This window comes from Mangifera indica, chromosome 1 (assembly GCF_011075055.1).
Source record: "Mangifera indica cultivar Alphonso chromosome 1, CATAS_Mindica_2.1, whole genome shotgun sequence".
NCBI lineage: Eukaryota > Viridiplantae > Streptophyta > Magnoliopsida > Sapindales > Anacardiaceae > Mangifera > Mangifera indica.
Window position 1 is genome coordinate 18,716,814 of NC_058137.1, and position 21,909 is coordinate 18,738,722.

At 33.3% G+C, this 21,909-nt stretch overlaps 2 protein-coding genes across 2 annotated transcripts; both read right to left on the minus strand.

Moving 5' to 3' along the window:
* Positions 1–327: 327 nt before the first annotated feature.
* Positions 328–2,188, minus strand: LOC123229782 (probable mannitol dehydrogenase). Its single transcript, XM_044655731.1, is given in 6 exon segments — positions 328–699; positions 788–941; positions 1,020–1,473; positions 1,475–1,531; positions 1,634–1,747; positions 1,847–2,188. Coding segments are annotated over 6 exon segments (1,092 nt in total). The 5' UTR covers positions 1,948–2,188; the 3' UTR covers positions 328–487.
* A 16,349-nt stretch (positions 2,189–18,537) lies between these two features.
* On the minus strand, positions 18,538–21,518 carry LOC123220284 (receptor-like protein 6). The gene is made up of 2 exons (XM_044642439.1): positions 19,751–21,518; positions 18,538–19,664 (listed from the first exon to the last, which is right to left on the minus strand). The coding sequence occupies exons 1-2, from the start codon at positions 21,516–21,518 to the stop codon at positions 18,538–18,540; spliced, it is 2,895 nt and encodes a 964-aa protein (XP_044498374.1).
* Between the last annotated feature and the right edge of the window lie 391 nt (positions 21,519–21,909).

Genomic DNA, 21,909 nt, shown 5'->3' on the forward strand with positions numbered 1-21,909 from the left:
ATATTAATATTTTAAAAATTTCCAAAAGATGCCAAACTTTTTAGAAATTTTTAATAATCCTTTAAAAAAATTTTAAAAGACCTGCAAATTTTCAAAAATTAATATTTACCTCATAATAATGATTATTCAACAAAGTCACTCCTATATATATAGAAAGAGGAAAAAAATGGGTAAGAGTAAAGAAAAAAAGAAATAAAACCTTTGACAAATATATTTGACGCATCATATACACACATCCCCCAACAAAACAAATATATTTGCAATATGTGACACACAAAAAAGTATGAGCCATGTAGAAAGCCAACATTCATAACACAGTTCTTCTCGTATGGTAATGCCAGCGAAAAACATCATTTATTCCTTACATTTATCGAAGAAAACAATGTTTGAAACTACACGAAATAGAACTGAAACCACTATGAATAAGAGATTCCCGTGATTCAATATTCATCCTCCTAATTGTATGTGATTGTGAGAATAAAACTGGTTAACTAGAGGTGGATGATTTCATTGTGTTAGCAACATCAATGACAAATCGGTATCTAACATCAGCTTTCACAAGACGCTCCATGGCGGTGTTTACATAATCTATAGGGATAACCTCAATATCTGCTGTTATCTTATGTTTTGCTGCAAAATCAACCATCTCCTGAGTCTCCTTCATTCCCCCAATTGCACTACCACCCACGATCTTCCTCCCTGCAATCATTAACCATATTTCAATTAACTAAATAAAAAAGCCACACCAATTGATTGCAAGTATTGGCATAGTTTCATTAATGCTCACCCAGGAGCAAAGGCAAAGCCGGCAGCTCTAGTGGCTTCTCCGGTGCACCAACAAGAACAATCTTTCCATGAATTTTCAGTAGTCCTATCAATGGCATCAGAGGGTGCTGTGCGGATACAGTATCGATAATCCCATCCATTGAGCCCATTGCCGCCTGAACAGCCAACAAAAAACAACATTACGTGCATCATAATAAACACAAAATTGCTAGCTTTTTAAGTCATATATATACCTGCATCTCATCTTGGTCACGGCTAACTAAAAATGAGTCAGCAGCAAGATGCTCAATAGCTTCCTTCTTCTTGTTAGGAGGGGTGCTAATCACAGTCACCTTAACCCCCATAGCTTTAGCGAATTTGACTGCTACATGGCCAAAACCGCCAAGGCCAACTACCCCCACATGCATACCGGGTTTGTCGAGTCCATAGTATCTCAGAGGACTATAAACTGTAATACCGGCGCAGAGCAGAGGGGCAGCGGCATCAAATGGTAAGCTGTCAGGAATACGAACAATGAAGTGCTCATCGGCAACGATAATATCGAAATAACCTCCGTATGTGGTGGTTCCATCGTAGAATGTGCCACCATAAGTTAGTATCATTTTGGCGCAGTAATTCTCAAGCTTGTTAGCACAGCTGTCGCAAGAGCGGCATGATCCTACCAAGCATCCAACCCCCACTGTGTCCAACTTTGAACTTTTCCACCTTGCTCCCAACCTCAGTCACTACGCCAACAATCTCATGCCTATTATAATTACCCCTTTCAGTTGAGTTTCATGAGTTTCCAAAACATTGGTTATATAAAAGTTTTAAATGGCACAATTCATCAAGGTAAAAAGAAACTTGCCCCGGAACAAGAGGGTATGTGGAAAGCCCCCAGTCGTTTTTGATCATGTGAAGATCCGAATGGCACATCCCACAATACGCCACTTTGAATGCCACATCTTTCTCCCCCGTTGCCCTGTTTACCAAATGGTTGCAACAAAGCGTTACATAAATAAAAATAAAGTACTTAAAAAAAAAATACAAGGATCATGGTGATGGGGCGAGAGACAAAAACCTCCTGAAGAAATTAAAGGGAGAGAGAACACCAGAAGTATCCCTGGCCGCCCATCCAAAGGCCTTCTTTTGATTCACTTTCTGCTCATCCAACGTCCCCATGAAGCTTCTCCAATCTAAATTTCTTCCTTCAAATGGTATATGCGGCTTTTGTTGGTTACAGCGACGGAGTAGTGGCCTTTATATCTCGTGTAAAGTGAGACATTACTGCCCAAGGATTACGTATTTGCTGAGCCAATTATGAAGCCTGTAGGTGATTCTGAAGGGAAAAACTGTTTTGGGTTTTTTGTGGTGTGCATATAATTTGCGTTGCACGAGAAGGAAAAGTCACGTCTTCACACATTCCAATATCTGTTGTCGGTACCCAGACCTTTTATGTACGTTTTGGTTATCATAATTCAAAAGAAGCTATCGCCTTCCCTCTTACGGATGCGACAAGTCGCTGATAATTTATAATGACATCATGTCTGGCATAGCCCTGCGAACCTCACTCCATCTACAATAAGAGATGAAATCCTTCAGGCCCAATCAGCCCACATGAAACAAATGATCCAAAGAACTCCATAAGTTCCTTCTTCAACTTTTCCTTGTGGCCCATACTATATTGCACCACCTTCTTTATTACCTAAAGAGCCTCAACAGTTTTCTTTGAGTCAATTCAAAGATTATCAATGACTTGTTGGAAACTCTTCCGTTTTCATTTTTCTGAGGGATCTCCAATTAGGTTGTAACCAAGTACTCCTACTTTGTGGAAAATAGCATCATAGGTGCCTTTAGGAGTAGCAATATCCAATTGAACTATTCTAGACAAGGTAGGCCAACCGGTAATGAATGGTGGCCATCGAGGTTTGACCTTGTGGGACTACTCCTCAGACTTGGATTTGAAACTTCAAAGCGTGGTATAATTGAGGATCATTTAATGACATGCAAAAGTTTGGAAAGAGGGTAACCATAATTATTCGTATATTCAAGGTGGTTTGAACAATTTCAAGATTAGCGTACTCGTAATTAGGGAATCGAGTATCTAATAGAGTGATCCTAGAAGTGATTAATAAAACTTTTTTGTCATTGAATGTAAGAGCAAATCGAATTGCTTCAAAGTGGTGATAGATATATCTTTTTGCAATCCATTCGTCGATAAAATGAGTTAGATATGCCAAAGTGACATTGTTCTGTTGTGGTAGTTGGTAACTGATAATTACTATTAAAGCCACGTTATTGTATATCTTTCCCAGAGATACCCAAAAGAGAATGTTCCATCATCCAGTGTTACTACTGTTAGAACCTAGTCTCTTTCTAATGGCTTGCACCACTCCTTAAACACAATTTGAAACTATCACTTTAGTTCCTTCTTCATCTCTTACTAGATATTTTTTATATAATATGGATAGTTTCTATGAAGTAAAATATCTAAACAGTGAATTCAGACTCTCTCACATTAATATTACTTTTTTATATCTCTATCACAATTATCTAAAACCCCTCACCTATCTGAGAAGGACCATAAACACAATTATTCACGCATCCTCCCTATTACTTTAAAATTATTTAATTACATATTTAATTAATAAATTTTTTTTTATGCATAATATTTGTCCCATTTTTTTTACATCATATTCGACAACTCAACCAACTCTCTCAAGCAAAGGTTCACGTTTGACAACGACGAGTGGAATACACGTATTCAGTATCCTAAATTTTTGTTTGAGGGGCCTTTACAACTTCACAATTATTTGTCAATCAATAAGTGAAAGCTTGAAATAAAACTATTGAACATTAAACAATGGAAATAATATAAAAAAATGTAATAACACAAGTAATTTTTTCGTGAAAAAATCTCTCAATGTAAAGAGAGAAAAATACCACGGGATGTTATAATCCATTTAAATTTAACATAATTAATATTGTTTATATCAATTATAATATGAGAAAAACATTTTACAAAAATTTAAAGTTTAATTATAGTTTTAACACAAGTGAAACATATAAAGGTTTACAAAAAAAAAAGATTAAAATTATCAAAATTTGTCAATCTTTAAGTTTTATAATTCCAAATCCAATCATCAAAATCAAAACTCAATCATCCAAATTAAAGATCCACACATCTAGTTGTGTATTGATCAGAAACTCAAGTTACAATAATAAACTTAGGGATTTGAATATTTGAATATCAATTATTTAAAGATGAAAGCAAGTTTGAATGATATACTTGAAGATCTTGACTTTAACACCATTTTTCATTTCGCTATATTCTGAAAGCGTTTAATAACATCTTTATTATTAATTGTAGCATAAACTTTCTTTTTAATGTAAACCATCAAATAATTGTTCATCCACTCGTCACTCATTCGATTACACAAACTATTCTTTATAAGATTCATTAAAGAAAACACTCTTTCAACTGTTACTGTAACCATTAGCAAAACCATTACTAATTTTATAAGCCGGAAAATTTTTTCGTAGGCACCATCCTTTTAAACTCAACCATTTTTTTAGTAAGGTTGGCAATCCCATTAATATGAGTGAAATTGGCATTGGAGCTAACGTTCTCATAATGGTTTTCAAGTTAATATCAAGTAACCAAATATCATGTTAAGGAAAATCGCAGGTTAGGATCTTGCAAATTCAAGTAATTTGTCTTTGTTAAATGCAACAAAAAAGTTATTTGGATCAAGAGATATTATTCATTGAAGCAATCTCATATTTACTATATCAAAACAATTATTGAGTTTTTTTAAAAAATATTATCTAAAATTGTATTAATCAAATTTACCTTATAATGATGTTTATTTATAATTGGTGTAATCCCTTGTTTTGTCCTCTCAAAGTTATCTTCTATATTTTCTCGGATTGTTATGTCATTAATTTTGCACAAATCAGAAGTTGCTTTCACCAAAATGTTGAAATAAGTGTCTTCATTTCTCATTTTATGCAATTGACAATTTGAAATTTGTACAAACCATATAACATTAAAAAGATCTTAATCTTTTCTTTGTAATACTTGTGATAGTTCATTTGTGATTCCCAATACTTTTTTCATCAAAAATAACAAAAAAACAAATTCAAAATTTTTCATGATTCATAATAAACTCCTTACTTGACTTTTGTTTTATCAATTGTCTCCTTCAATTTCAATCACCTTGAACACATCAACAATAGAAGAAAATAAGTTTATAACACTATGAATCATCCCCATGTGTGAAACCCAATGTGTATCTCCTAGTCATTTAATAGTGCATTCTTGATTCAAACTTCGTCCCGTTTGAAGATCACCATTAGAAATCAAAGATACCACATATTCATGTTGTTTATCTCATAAAAGATCATTGAGTTTGCAAGATGTCGCTATAGCGTTTGATAAATTTGAGAGAGATTGAAAAAATTCACCTAATGTTGAATGGTTACTCACAACTTTGATTAGTGCTAGTTGGAGTTGATAAGAAATACAATTGTTAGTTTCAGATTAGGTTTTATTAAGAATGCTTTATTCAAGAATTACCAAATTAGTAAACTGGATTAGCAAGAAACGAAGAATAAAATCAACATAAAAAATCAACAAGATAACACAAGAAATACTTGGTTCAGGTTTGGATTTGAAACCCTACATCCAAGGCAGAGACAAGGCTCTAGTCGTATCCACATTTAAACATAAGCAAATACAACTTATAAAACCCTCCGATCAACACCACGCACGACTACGGTATGCCGTGAAACGAAGTCCCAAACCAAACTTTCATCAAGACTCGAGACACTTACTCAATTGGAGAAAACCAGAGGATTTCTCTCTGGTTCAACTAAATCATAAGAACACAACCCTAATTTTAGAGAACATAGTAAGAATAAGGAAGTCGGCCAAAAATTCACACACCCATGCACTAACGTCTAATAAGACAATTATATACTTAGGTTAAACACCCAGTAAAAAGACTATATTACCCCTTTGCTCCAAATTACCACATATACCACATAACACTCCATAATGACTAAATTACCCTCTGACACATTTAAGCCACATTTTACAACAATGAATGTAGAAAGTTGATTTATTTTCTTTTAATATTAAACTCTTCAAGCCATTGTACTCACCCCTCATATTGCTTGCTCTATCATACCCTTGCCCCCTTAAACTTGTTAAACTCAATATATATTTTACAAATAAAGTATCTATTACAGTTTTCAAAGAGTGTACATAAGTATTCTTGACATACACAATCCTTATAAAACATTTAATAATACATCCTGCTTTGTCCACATATCGAAAAACAATAGCCATTTGTTCTTTTACTGTCACATTATGACATTCATCAACCAATAATGAGAACAGTTGTTTATTTCTCATAATTTTTTTAATAACTTTTATGGTCATCAAACGAGCATAAACATTAATCAATTCTCTCTAAATCTTAGGGGATGCCATTTTATGATTTTTTGGAGCATTTTCAAGTACAACTTTCTTGACGTCATCACTATGATTGTATAGAAACTTTAATAGTTCAATAAAACTGCCTTGATTTTTAGATTCAACTGACTCGTCATGACTATAAAATGCCAATCTTTATTGTAAAATAAATCTAATACAATCAATTGACGCATTCAAGCAAATTCTATAATCCAATTTGACTTTTTCCTCAACACGAGCAAGATTTACGTCGATGTATTAATTTTGGTTTATCAAATTAACACACTTGACATAACATCGATTATGTGTACTAGAAAGATCTCCAACATGTTGTTTCACTGTTGTTTTATTTTTCCAATTATTAAATCCCTTGCTCACAAATGTTTCACCACTTGCTTGATCACCAAAATCAACTATGTCACTTTTGAAAAGATAACAATGCAAACAAAATATTGCATCTTTCACCACACTATATCCAATCCAATTTAAACTTTTTTTGTACCACTCTGGTGTAAACTTACGTTTTATTTCTAAAAGGAGTGAAAGAAAAATTATGATATTTTGGTTGACTAGAACCGTTAAGCAAGTATGCTTTTTGAACTTCCTTTTTTTGCTTATCGGTATAACAAATCTCAATATTTGGGATCCTTAATCTTGGATTAGCTTTAAGTTCGTCTAAATTGAACACTTTGTTTGAAGGTTAAACTTTTTTTACTTGGTGTTGTTGTCACTGTTGTCAAACTTCTTCCTTTAATGAGATTTGATTAACCTCTCTATCAATGGAGTATCTATCAACATTTTCCATTAGATTTTTCTTTAATCTCTTAAAATAATTGGATATCATAGTTATTTAATTGATGACAAAAGAAAACAAAATAATAATAATAATAATAATTATAATAATAATAATAATAATAATAATAATAATAATAATAATAAAACATATACTAATTAAGTGAACTAAACAAAACTTGAAAAGCAAGAAAAGTTGCAACATTGGTGTTACCCTATGCTTAAAGATCTCTTGAAGAGATCATCAATAATATTTAAAAAAACTCAAGTTGATAGGAATCAAATGATTAAGTGATTGACAATTAAAGAAACAAACAATGCATTGCTGTTTGCTAAAATAAAAGGGTTTGATGCTGTAATTGGTTTCCAATTTGGTGGTGAAACCAATCTTCTTCAATAGTAGATTAATTCACATTTATGGCTTATTCTCCTTCAAGAATTTATAAAAGTACTTTCTCTAGTAACATTTTTTTATTTATAAATATTAAGCTCAACATCTTCAACAAATCTCTAAATAGTCATGGTGTTTCCTTGGGAGAATTTTAAATATGAAGGATTTAACATTTACTTCCTCCAATCATAAATTCTAAATGAACAAATAAGCATCTGATACTATTATTACTTTTTTTTTCCATCTTATATAGTGATAAGTTTTCTTCAATAACTTCTATCACATATTTTAGAAGAAAAATATTAGTTTAAAAGTAAATCAATACAACCCTAAGTCCAGAGCAAATAATTTGTAGTTTTTAGGTTGATATTTTAGTGAATTAGGTGTGTATAAATGTAAATCTATTATAATGAGAATCATGTTAAAATAAAAGTAACACAAATTAATGTAAAATATAGTTGCTATTAAATGAAATATGAAATATTGGCTGACTTGTGTTGTTCCTTTTAATGACTACCATTTGTTCATTCATAATATCAAATCAAAGCTACACAACTCTACGTGACTGCATATGCTTACTTAATGAACCATTAACACTAAAAGTCTAAAACCCTTGATAATCAAAGAATTATAGCAGTTGAGCACTAAAACCATTTGTAGTCAAATTATTAAAAATTTTATTTCTTCTACAAAAACATATACACTTAGTGTATAAAGAAAACAAACTCACCATTAAACATCTTCATAAACATTAATAACAATAGGCAAAGAAATGCCATGATTAAAAAAAAATGAACGACAAAAACACACTTGTTTTTTATTTTCTTTATGTTAGCATGTAACGATGTTATTACAAAAATAACAATATCACGTATTTATAGTTTTGAATATTTATTTGACTATTTAAATTATATATTATTATGTGATTGAGTATTATTTTATTTTTAATTTAAAATCACTTAATCACGTGATCATACATTATCAAAATATAAAATTAATTAATCAAAATTAGGTGCATATAATTTTATTAAATACAAAAACAGTCAACAATGAATTTATACAGGGACACAAATAGTAAGTGCATCAACTGGGTAGGATGATTTATTTATATTTTAGAATGCATTTGTTAAAACTGCAGTGGCTTGGAGATCAACATTTGCTATAACTGTATCAATTTATATAAGAAATAGTTACCTTTCTTGGTTTGTCTTTAGCTTTTACAAGATAGAATGCATTTTTAGTGGCTTAGATCTGAATGGTAATATAAGACAACTTCCGATGTGGCTCAATAGATAAATTAATCAGCAGAAATTTAATCACTGTATACTGAACCTATTTTTGAGCAGAACACCGACGGCCGCCTCTGCAATAATCTTGTGAAGATCCTTTGAGTAACTGTTTTTTAATATATTATCCTTTTCTTACATCAGGGAGTGGGTAAATGTGCTATATTAAATTGTGTAGCTGCACACGCTCGTCCGTAATGGTGAGGATGAAGTTTCTCCCGATAATTAAAATACAAAATCCAAAATCTTGTACAAATCAAGTCAACGATAACTATAAATAAGAATCTGATTAGATCACCATATCTGTTATAATGAGATGGAGTTGAGATAGCCAATAAGTGAAAGTGACAAAATTTTTAACATAGTTCAAATGGTCCATTTGCGTATATTGAAGGTGTATCTATTGGTCTATAAGTGTATTATGTATAATTATATATCCTATACAAGAAGAATACAATGAGTTAATAATTAATGTTATGTAACCATATGTGTCTATAGATATCTTTCATCTCTTCTTTCTCTCCCAATAGTTTTTATATTTATAGGATAAAAAAGAAGTTATAATTAAATTACGATAATAAACATATTCTTAATTTAAACACGATTATATAAATTTATTATTATTCTAATTATCTAAAAAAAATATTAAAAATATTCTAATTGAATTGGTGAAAATAACTTTCTCTTATTGTCATAAAAGAGAACAAGAAGATTTGCGTAGAATATTTAAAGACAAATTGTTGCTAAGTGAAATGTCTTCTCAATGACTTAGACTAGAATGTTTGCTTGTGTCTCTTGTTGCATGGTGATTAGGAACTTTCAATTGCTAGTGCTATGATTAGTCATTAGTTATGATTGTTCAAGTAGGTTTCTATGAAAAGACGTTTGTTTGGGAGATTCCTTATGGTTTAGAGAATACTCTATGACAAATAAGTTTCATTTTCCCTTTTAAATAAAGTTTTTGTTATTCAGTTTAAGCCTCAAATTCTTTTGTGTGACGAGAAAATGAAGGCTATAAGAGTTCAAATATGTTATATTCCAGTTAATAGAAAATCCAACTTCTATATTTATGGATTTCATCATACACACACATGTTTATTTTTGTGTGTGTGTGTATATATATATATATGTATATATAAAATATGATAATTTTAAATTAAAAGTAAAATAACGTTTAATCAGATAATAATATATTATTATTTATAAACAAATTGTACTCATTATTAATATTCATTGTTTTAAACAAATATTTAACTATCATCATGGGTAGGTACTACATAGGTCATCATGCAAATCAATTAAATTAATAGAAATTAATATTAAGTATTAAACTCTCATCATGGGTTGAAACAATTCATCAACATGTGTTTGTTTATTTTGGACTGGGTTTCGATTAGGGCAAGTAGAACTTGGATTTGATGCAAGGGTTGATTGGAATAAAATTAGTAAAGGTAAGAGTTATTCAAGTCAAGCTCAAGGAAGAAGTCCTCAAGCGAAGTCAAAATCCAAAAGACTTCATTAGGACGTTGATCAATGTAAAAATTTCTCGAATTTGCTTCATTTTGTTTTCTTACTTTCATTATTGTAGTCTCATTATCTACTTCAAAAAAGATCTGTTTAATATTGTTGGGTAAGCATGAATTAAGTTAAAAGACTATCAACAATACTACATGTAAACATTTGTTGTATATAAATGATATGTCATCATATGATTAAGTATTATTTTATACTTAATTCAAAATTACTAATCATATAATAATATATCATCTGTATACTATTTTATTTTCTCAAAATATCTATAATATGATGCTTACCTGGAATTTAATGAGGAATCCCATAACCGGGCAAATACCACAGGGATTGACATGTAAGGTTGGTGGTTCTTTAGACAAAACCCAAATCTTTCATTTATGCCTTCCCACATGGAGCCTTTTGTCTTATTCCATGACAACAAATCTCAAGGATACTAAATGAATGCATGAAGATCGTTGGCTAGATGCAAGAAGCTATCATGTATAACATTCCTATTGTCTACCCCTAATAGCAATGCATGTTATAAATATAATACTGCAAACCTTACATCATCTTCATCATTGTCTCCCAAAATTTGGTCTTTAATCGCCCTCTGGATGTCCCTATATTGTAATGATCTATCCCCAAAAACTATCCCTCTTCCAATCTAGGCCTTCTTTTAAAATCTAAGTAGTGTGACACTTTTGTGTCATCCTTGAATATATGACAAGTCATAAAAGCAAACTTTACTAGGCTAAAACGAACTTCCACACTGTTTATTTTGGACCATAAATCTCTGTCAGTATCTCTATAGCTAATTAAACAGAATAGCATCACATGCATAAAAATGACGCTAAATCGGATCTCCTCTAATCCTAAGAATTGCCTAAAACAAGTCATCTAGAACATCTCTCATTGCGTTATCGTTACTTTCTTATTTATGACACTCATTACATTTATCTTCATTGCAGAGTGTCATTTGCACATGAATCCTGAACGTTTCATGAAACTTGTACACCCCCTTTTACATATGAATTCGGTGTTCCTAAAAATAGACAAACGGAAACACATTTATATAAAAAAATTACTATTCTATGAATTGTATCAATAGGCCATATCGCCTAGGCGATTATAGGAGATATCACTTATTAGGCGATATTGCCTGCATGTTCTTCCATTGCTCATGGTTTCAAATTAAGGGAAAACCTAACAAAATCACAACCAAAATCAACACTTCTATTTTCTAATTATAAACCTTTCATTTTCACATAAAAATTCCTAATTTTTCATCTATCCAAACTCTAGATCTAACTCATAGAACAAGCTATTAATCAATAATCTAACCTAACTTACTTAACGTGCCATTACTCCCAAATCGATTGGTCTTCCTGGATTTAGACGACAACATCAATAGCATTGGTAGGTGGAGCACAAATCTTCTTCAGTGTTTGATCTTCTCATCGGCATCAAATCAGCTTCTTTTCATTGCGTCAGTGGATCTCCTTCTCATCAACACCAGTGGATCTCTTTCTCGTCAGTGTTGGCATCAACAATCATGAGTTACAATCTCAAAGGTTTTAGAACACTTAGGTTTAGGGTCTCACAGGTTGCTTTTAAAAGCTTTTCCCCTCTGCAATATTTTCACGTAATGGTTTCCCTTTTGCAATATTTTTCAAACTTGCTTTTCCCTTGGTTGGTTTCAGAAGGTGTCACCTACTCTATGTATTCATGCGTGAACAGTCATGAATGTATTGGTTTAAATTTGGTCAACACTAGGGGTATTTTAAAAACTGTGTATATTTTATGGTATAATTGTTTTGTGTGTAAAAAGTATGGTAAAATTGTATAAGTGAGCTCAAAATGTGGCATTTTTTAAATATACCTTTAGTTGTAGGTTTTAGGCTTTTTAGTCTTTTTAGCTTTTAATTAATTTTAAATTTTAGTATTTAATATTGTTTCTAAATAAAGATACTGCTTTTTTTTTTTGGGTTTTAGGAATATACCAGTTTTATTGGTTTTGATTGCCTTTTTCAATTGATTAATAATAATATAAAAACCAAACCAAATCATATATCGATTCTTGGTTGAATTGATTTGATTTTCAAAACATTGCCTATACCATTAGGTCCGAGGATTATACTTAAATTCCTAGGGTCTATTATCTACAAGGTAAAGGCTCTAAGGGGAGAGTTGGGGTCCTTCTCCCTTCACCCAGGCTTGCCCCCTCCCTAAGCATAATTTAGGCTAAGCTGAGTACCGAGTTAGGCTTTGGACGCAGGTTTTACACACAAGATTTTTTTTCCTAACTCTAATGCATTGAGATGTTGAATTTCTTCTTTCAACTTTGGAAATATAATTCAACAAAAGTTAAAACTAAAATTGATAAATAAAAAGATATCTTTATAAAATAAATATTCATCTTTATTTTGGGGGGTCAAGTTCTTGTAAGGATTGGGGATCCCTATACTTGTATTATCATAACAAGGAGGAAGATGAGTGTCAAATGCGCATACGAGGATGGGGATAAAGATCCTTACCCAAATTCTCATCCATAAGTGTGAGGTTTTTATATTTTGTTTATTTTAATTGACAAAGTGTATATATTTTTCTACCTTTTAACCATTTTAATTAACATAAATTTCATAACATTAGCCCATCCATGGTGGGATAAATGCTACTTTTAAAACCTTAGAAGGATTTAGTCTCAAAGCTTAGGTCTTATTTTTTTCATATATAATATTGCCCTTTTCAAATTTGGAGTACTTATTGTAGCTTTGCAAGTGCTAACTAGTGTCATTAACTCGTTGTTGCAAAATACAAGTATTTATTTGTACTTGAAAAACCTCTAACTTAGAGATTGAATGTAAACAAGCTGTTGCTAGATTAGGGTGAATAAGGTAGTGGTAGATTCACTTGCATGTTTACTATTTTTTTATTCGCCCAAAGGACAATTTCCTACTTAAGTTTTAATGCAAAGACAACTACATATCTGTGAGATTTCAAAAATCTAAATGCTTATTTAGGAGATTTCAAAAACCCAAATATCCACCTATAGGTTAACTTTTGTTAAAGGCAAGGGCAAACTCATCATTCTATCACTAAACCCTAAAACCTTAAAAATTTATATCATTTCCCTTTTTTGTTTATAAAACTAACAATTTTCTCTCATATTTAAACTTTGAAAAGTTGTGTTTCCTCTTTATGTTTTTCCTTCCTTCTTTAGCAACTAAATGCCATTCTCACCATTGGTCAATCTTTACCCATTTTCTTTTCTTGTCATTGACATTCCCATTGAACCAATTTTGTTGGACGAAGACGAACCATCTTCATTTGTTGAAGAGATGAAGACGATTCATTGTCTTTATCTTTTTAGCTAGACAAAGATGAATTGTCTTTATCCAACTAATTGATCGACATCATAAGATTCGTTTTATGTCAATTCGTTAGTTGAATGAAGATGATTTATCTTCATTTGGTAGAAGAGAAGAAGATGATGAATCGTCTTCATTGAACAAAAATAGTTTATCTTTATCCAACAAAATTGGTCCAATGAGAATGTTGACAATAGGAGAAGAAGATGGTGGAAAGGCTAGTCAACAGTAGAAACAATATTTGGTCGCTAGAGATGGAAGAGAAAACCTAGAAAGGAGATGCAGGTTTTCAAAGTTTTAATCACAAAGGGAAATTGTTAGTTTTCTAAACTAAGAGAGGAAAATTCTATAAATTTTTAGAGTTTTGGAGTTTAATGATAAAAGAACAATTTTACTTGTACCTCAAACAGAAGTTAACCTATGGGTAGATATTTAGGTTTTTAAAACCTCACAAGTATATATTTATTTTTGTATTAAAACTTGGGTTGGGAATAGTTGTTTGACCTTTTTTATTCAGTTAATTTGGTTAATAATCTAAAATTGTTTATACATTATTATGAACTTAAATTTTATCTTTTTTTTTTTTGGTAAAACAGGTGGCAGAGCCCAAAGGCTTCCTTAAAATCATATTCTATGATCTCTTGAAGCTTAGGAGGAGCATTTAAAAACATAAAAAAGGCATTTGTCGAAGTAAAACTCTTTCTTGCAATCTAATCAACAACACAATTCGCTTCTTGGGTAGAATGAAAAATACTTATATTCTAATTAAAAAAAAAAAACATGTTTTGTATGCTAGTAGTAATATTGACATTAGGACCAATGACAGAGTCTTTACTAAGAATGGTGTCAACTAGCTCATTGCAATCAGACTCTACCTGAAGACTGGGAAGACGATGCACCTAAGCAAACTTTAATCCATGGTAAATAGCCCATAACTCTACAGTGAAAGGTGTACAAAATTCTAACGGTACCACAAAGCCACCCATGAACTTACCTTTGTTGTCTCTAATCAGCCCACTAGTAGAAACAAAACTTGTAACCATATTAATAGCAACATCCACATTAAGTCTATACCATTCAACTAGAGGAAGTGCCCACGCTTCATTATGGGACAACACACGAATGCCCAAAATATTTTTTAAGGAAAGGTTCCGAGCTTCCAAAATTCCAACCACTTGTCTATGAATCTAAAAGGGGTTAACATGTGTTCTTAAGTAATCTAGGTTATGGACGTCCTGGTTTCTCTAAAACTATAATTAGGAAGTAGTAATAAAGAATGTAATGTCCTAATTTGAACAAGTTTGACTCATAGTTAATAAAATGTTACACCATAACCATTCTTCCTTGTTTGACATAAAAAACCAGGCTCTCCAATTGGGGCGAATAAGACTAAACCAAATAGAATAACATAGTAACAGTCTCTAAGTACATAAATGTCACTTTCAATCTCATAACTACATAAAGGGTAGGAACCAGTATTAGAGAGGCCTAATATGAACTTCTCTCATTTGTAAGCAATTTGCCATGTTTAAAAAGCCATAGAAAAATTCTCATTCTCTTTGGTATGTTGATATGCCAAATCTTTCTCCAAAGTCTATCAGGAGGTGTCGAATCAAAACTCATCAAAGCCTTGTAAGCTGATTTAATTGAAAATTGTCCATTTTGAATGGGAGCCAAACACATCAATCCTCAAGATGTCTATTTGAGGGACGAGGAAACAAAGATAATAAGAGGTAGACACCTGTTGGCAAAAGATGGTTGAAGATATGCCAATTCCAATTCCTATTTTCATCAGTCATATCACCAACTTTAGCATTTCTTTATGTGTGTGGAATCAGAGATGTGCATAAAGAGACAAGAGAGCCATTATTAGCCAACCAACGGTTATCCCAAAAGCTAACATTGCAGCCATTTCCAATTTTCCAACTATAGTGAGACTACATAAATGGATAAACGACATAAAGTCCTTTCAAAAGATGGGAGTTAGTCTACTTTGAGGACCACTTATTACTTAATGCAGTGGAATATTTAGTTGTGATTACATCCTTCCATAGACTACTTTAATGTTGAAGGGACCAAACCAATTTCATCATATATACGTTATATTAGTTTCGTGTAAGGATCGAATATCAAGTTTTTGATTCTTTAGGCAACAAATCACTTTCCAAGAGACAACATGTATATTTTTACTATTTGAATCACCATCCCATAAGAATCTACGACTTATACACTCAAGATCATTAATCGTGGCTTTAGGTAGGAGAGAAGACTACACTGAATATTAAGGAAGACTCTGAAGGACTAACTTTAATAAAGTTGATCTTCTAACAAGCGAGAGAGTTCTAATTTTCTAGCCCAATAATTTTCTTTGAGCTTTGTCCAAAATTTTGTTGAAGGTTTGTCTTGTCACACGACCCAAGAAAATAGGAACACCCAAATAGTTACCAATCATTTAAGTTCTCACAAAATCACTAGTAGTAGAGAGTCTTTCAACCATTAAATTGTCAACTCCTCTAGAGAAATAAATAATTGTTTTTACTTTGACTCACTTTAGCAACAAAAGCTTCAAAAAAATCCTTCAAACAACTCCTAATTACTTCAACTTGTTGAAGTCTTGCCTCAGCAAAAATAGGTAAATCATCAATAAACATCAAATGCAACACTAGAAAGCGAATTTTGCCAACCTTAAAAGGACACCAATCTCTATTACTAACTACGTTAGATATGCGATGAGTTAATCTTTCCATGCAAAGAAAAAAGATATAGAGGGAAATAGGGTCCCCTTGCCTTATTTCATAAGATGGCGCAAAAGCTTCAATTTGGGCGTCATTCCATTAAACTTGAAAAGAGACCGAGGAAATACAATCCATGATCACCAAAATAAGATCACCAGGTGTACCAGCCAAATAACATGTTTCTTCTATGAAACTCTAACTTGGCTTGTCTTGTGCTTTTTCAAGATTAACTTTCATTGTCATATACTGTTTTCTTGTATTCTCTTTCCTAATTGAATGAAAAATCTCCTAAGCCACAACCACATTTTCTTGGATGTGTCTAGGTACAAAGAAAACTTGAAAAGGTAAAACCATGTTATTCATAAACGGTTTCAATTGATTTATTATTACATTAATAAGAACCTTAAGTGACACATTGTAGAGGGATATCAGTTTGAATTGTGAAATCATCTTTGGGATGTCAATCTTGGGAATCAGTGAAATTATAGTCTTGTTGATTTTCTTATCAATAAAGCCTTTCTAAAAAGCTTGTTGGACGATGCTTGTAAGAGACTCACCAACGATATTCCAATTAGCTTGATAAAAAACTGCAGGGTAGCCATCAGAACTTAGTGCTTTGAATGCTTCCATAATTTGCACGACATTAAGTACTTCTTCAGTAGGAATTGGTTTAATTAGTTCTTGTCTATTATTTGGAGAGATTGGTTGAAAGGAAATTGCAGTATAGAGATGCCTCTTATTATGCACATCCTCTGCAAATAAGTTCTTAAAATATGCCACAACGTGTTTGATGAGTATGTTTTTATCTTCAATCCACTGCTCTCTTTCTCCTTTTAGTTTGATGAAACGGTTTCGTTGTCTTTAAATAATGGTGGAGAGGTGGAAGAACCTTGTGTTTCTGTCACCAAAATGTTGGAATAAAGTAATGAAATATGGGCAGATGAAGAGAATTAAGAATAAAGATAGTATCTCAGAAATTTTATCATATAATTTGTATACAAAGGAAATGAACTAAGAACAAGATACTAAAAAATACAGCGTCAATTCACCATTAAATCTATCAACAAGACACACATATATATAGATAAACAAATGAGAAAAAAATGTTATATTATGATTTAGTGGCTATTAATTACACCCACTAATAACACCCACTAACAACACTATTAAATTAAATATTAAAATAAATTCAATCCACTAACTACACCCATTAAGCTAAAGACTAGGATAAAATTAATCCACTAACAATACCCATTAGACTAAATATTAGGACACATTTGACTAACCCAAACCATAAATAAAAGTTAACTTTGCATCAATTTTTAACACAAAAGTCAGCCATTTAATTCTAGATTTTTGAAACCATAAAAGTTCCTCCTGAAGCAGGATAGTCTCTAGATCACGATGTAACTCATTATCCAAAATTTTATGGTTAGATCGTGATCCACTTACCATAAACGAGCTGCATGTTGCTGTCATCGAGCATCAAGGAGAAGGCACCACTGGTTAGCAGAAAGATGATTATTAGTAAAGAAGGAATTTTGGGACCCCGACCTTGAAAGACTGTCCCACTCATTATGCCAAATTCACTGACCATTACAGGTTCAGAAGGAGACTTCATTGTATTAGACCCATCAATCTTGGCTGGGTTGCAGTTATCCTTGTGTTTTTTGAATGCCTTTTTATAGATTTACCTGACTCATCCCCTTGTAAAGACAAGATTCCTCAAAGCTCTTCCCATGTGAGACTCCTAAAAAGCTAGAGTGACTCTTCTGGACTCAATAAATTCCACTTGAACAAGATAGTGGGATAATTCCATCTCAAAGGGCACCCCGAACTCTAAAGACAATTGGGTTTTGGTTTTGACACAGTCATATAAGAGAACAATTTGTCCTATCCAAGATACCATCTCCTTACTCATTCTATGAAACCCAGTTCTTTGGTTCAACAAAAGAACAAAATTCACACCAACATTTCTGATTATGATGGAAACTGGATTGAGTTCAAAATAAAAATCTAGAATAGATAAGTGAGTTCCTGAAAATTAACAATCCAAAAGCAAGAAGCAGTCCACCTGGTACTAGTATTAGTAAATATAAATTTCGGACAAAAGAGAAGTCAAAGTATACAGCCAATTATCTTCGTATTTGAAATTGACGACTTATAAATGAAACAAAACCACAAATTATAAACAAAATGCTACATTTTACATGCCTAATTTCACCCTATACTTGCTGATGCAATCGTCATACCATTTGTTTACCTTCTTTGTAAACATCAGGGGCGCAACAACGGCTCCAAAACCTACCGTGAATCCAATCGACATCATTATAAACAGCCAATCAATCTTACTTTCTGGTGGTGAAGCTGATGGTGGAGTTGGTAAGATGCTAGAGTTTGTGCAATCAGTTGTCAAAGGTGGCCCACATAATCCTTCATTGCCATCAAAAGAAGTCGAAGAAAATGATTGGAGTTGAGTACCTAACGGGATCTCTCCAACAAAGTGATTATACGAGACATTCAGGAACGATAGGAAATTTAGGCTTGCAAGCTGTGCAGGAATAGCCCCGGTCAGGTTATTGACTGAGAGGTCCAACGACTCTAGTTGTTTCATGTTTTCTACTGATGGTGGAAGTGGGCCTGTGAATGCATTGTAAGACAAGTTGAGAATATGAAGTGATTTTAATAGCCCCATCTCTTCTGGTATTGGCCCTTGAAAATTGTTGCATGACAAGTCAACGGAGGTAAATACTGTTAAGATCTTCACTAGCTCCAGGCGTAGACCTTTGGTGGTCACTGTCACTTGATCCTGGTAGTATAATTGGTCGAGTTGATCGATCGGAAACTGAAGATGTTTAAGCTCTGATTTGACACTGTCAGCCATCATTGCCTCCCAGGTAGTCAAGTATTTTTTATTTAGTCTTCCACAAAATCTATTGGAAGCTAGGTCGAAAATCTGAAGCATTGGCCAGGAGCCTTTAATCTGTGGACAATCAATCTCACCTTGAAATTTGTTGGATCGCAAAATTAGGATTCGCAAACTGGAGACATTGTTTAACCAGCACGGAAATGTATCGTTGAAGTGGTTGTTCCCAATATTTAAAATCTGTAAGTCTGCACAATTGGCCAGAGATTTCGGAACCATTCCTTCTAGCTGATTATCACTCAGATCAATTGTTTGTAGTGTGCAGTTTTCAGAAAATGTATCAGAAATGGTGCTTTGAAGACGGTTTCTCCTCAAGTTTAGTACACCAAGTCCATAACTGCTTTCAATTAAACATGGCGGTATCCTGCCACTGAAATTATTGCCTGATAAGTCGAGAACTTGAAGAACTGTCGCTTTGCATAGTGATTCAGGGATAACTCCGACAAGGCTATTGTCCGAAAGGAAAAAAAATTTAGTGTTGGAGAGAAATTACCAATGTCAGTCGGAACTGAAGTGAAAGAGTTATTTGAGTAATCCACATACACAACCGTTGGTGGTAGTTTTGGAATCTTTCCTTGAAGAAGGTTGGAGCGTAAGTCAAGAACATCCAGGTCAGAAACAGAATAAGGTTCTTGCAGACCAACCAGGAGATTATGTGATAGATTTAGATGGTGGAGTGCCCGATTACCACTTTGCCAAATCCAGTTAGGTATTTCCCCTGAAATTTGGTTGTCAGAAAGGTCCAAATGATATAGCTGCGATTTTAGAGTAGGAAAAACGCTCAATTTGCAAGAAGCCAATCTCAGTGTGCTGATCATGGGAAGGAAATAAGAATCGCTTCTACTTGCTTGCACTGCCAAGTTGTTGTATGAAAGATCAAGCCTAGTTAGATTACCAAGTTTTTGAAGCATGCCTAGCTGCACAGTGCCATTTAACTTGTTGGAAGAAAGTTCGAGGACATTAAGTTTTTCAAGTTCAAAAATTGACACTGGAATAGGGCCCTCTAATCTATTGGCACTTAAATCAAGGCTTTTAAGTAGAGAAGAGGGTGCATCTGAAAACTCTGGAATTTGGCCCTCAAATCGGTTGTTGTCTAGATATAGTCTCTGTAGTGATGGCAGCGCAAAAAGAGATCCGGGGATTCTTCCATCGAGTGAATTATAACTTAGGTCAACATAAACAACATTGAAAAGCTTTCCACGATCCGTGAATGAGATTTGGCCAGTCAAAAAATTATGAGAGAGGTCCAGATAGCTGACTTTTTCGGACATGAGAAAACATGGGAGTGGACCATTGAAATTGCAAAATGAAAGATGTATGATCGACAAATTTTTTAGGTTGCCTATGGAATCTGGTATCGTCCCTGAGAAATTTGTGTGCTGGAGCACCAGAGACCGAAGAGAGAGATTCTGAGGAAAGTCTGGGAGAAAACCCTGAAGAAACTCGTTATATGATAGGTCTAGAGTCTCTAGTGTTGGAATCTGAAACAGTTTCTTTGGAACGACTCCATACAAGTCACAATAAGGGAGATGCAAGGAGGTCAAATTGGGGAAATCAGCCAAAAATTCTGGAACCGGGGACGAAAGCTTGTTACCGCCCCAATGAAATACTGAAAGTGAACGCAGATTTGTGAGGGAAAAATCGATAGGGCCCGAAAGAAAACAGTTGGATAAGCTCAGAACACTCAGATTAGGCAGCGAAGATGATAATGCTTGGCACCATTCCTTTCCAGAGGCTGATATGTTTACGCCATCAAGATATAGTTCTCTGAGCTCTGTGAGATTTTGAACCAGCACTCTTAAGTTTGGGTTCTCGAGTTTCAAGAGAGAAGATCCTAAAAAGCTAAAACTTGATAAATCAAGAGTAACCAACCTTGCCATGTATGTGATTTCAATAGGAATCTGGCCAGCGAACCCAGCATAAGAAAGATTCAAATAAGTCAAATTTGTGAGGTTAGCAATCTTGGATGGAATTTGAGCTGCGTTGAATCTATTAAAAGCCAAATTCAGGCTCTCAAGATACTGAAGATCGAAAAGGCCTGTCACATTCTCAATTTCACCGGTGATTGATTCAAAGGACAAATCCAGGCCAATCACAAGACCTACCACATTGCAGTTGACACCGCTCCAAGTACAACAGTCAGTGCTTTCAGTCCATTGCATCAGACGTACAGCTGAAGCCGAATCGAATACCAGGTTGTTCTTCATTTGGAGTAACAACGACTGCTGACTGCTCTGACACTGCCCAGAGACCAAAGCCATTTGGATGCCGAGAAAATTTGCTAAAAGGAGTACTAGGAAAATCCATAATAGGAGTAGATTTCTCATCGATAATAATAAATTTACCCTAAATCTCTCCTGAGATGATAGAATTGGGACTCGAATATTGATAAAACTCGTAAAATGTGACCATATAAGAGGGTACAATCGGTAAACGACGACTTAAAGCTCAGTCGGTAGCTGCAGTCAAAGTCGACAGCCTATTATTTTAATGGAAAAATGAGTCAAATTCCAAAGTCTGAGAGCCCTATTTACTGACGGCTTCAGACGAAAAATTTCCACCATGACTTTGACTATATAAGTTGGCCAAGGACTATTTCTCACCCAACTTTTTTGAGTTTCTTTTTTTTATATTTAAAAAAAACTCAAATAT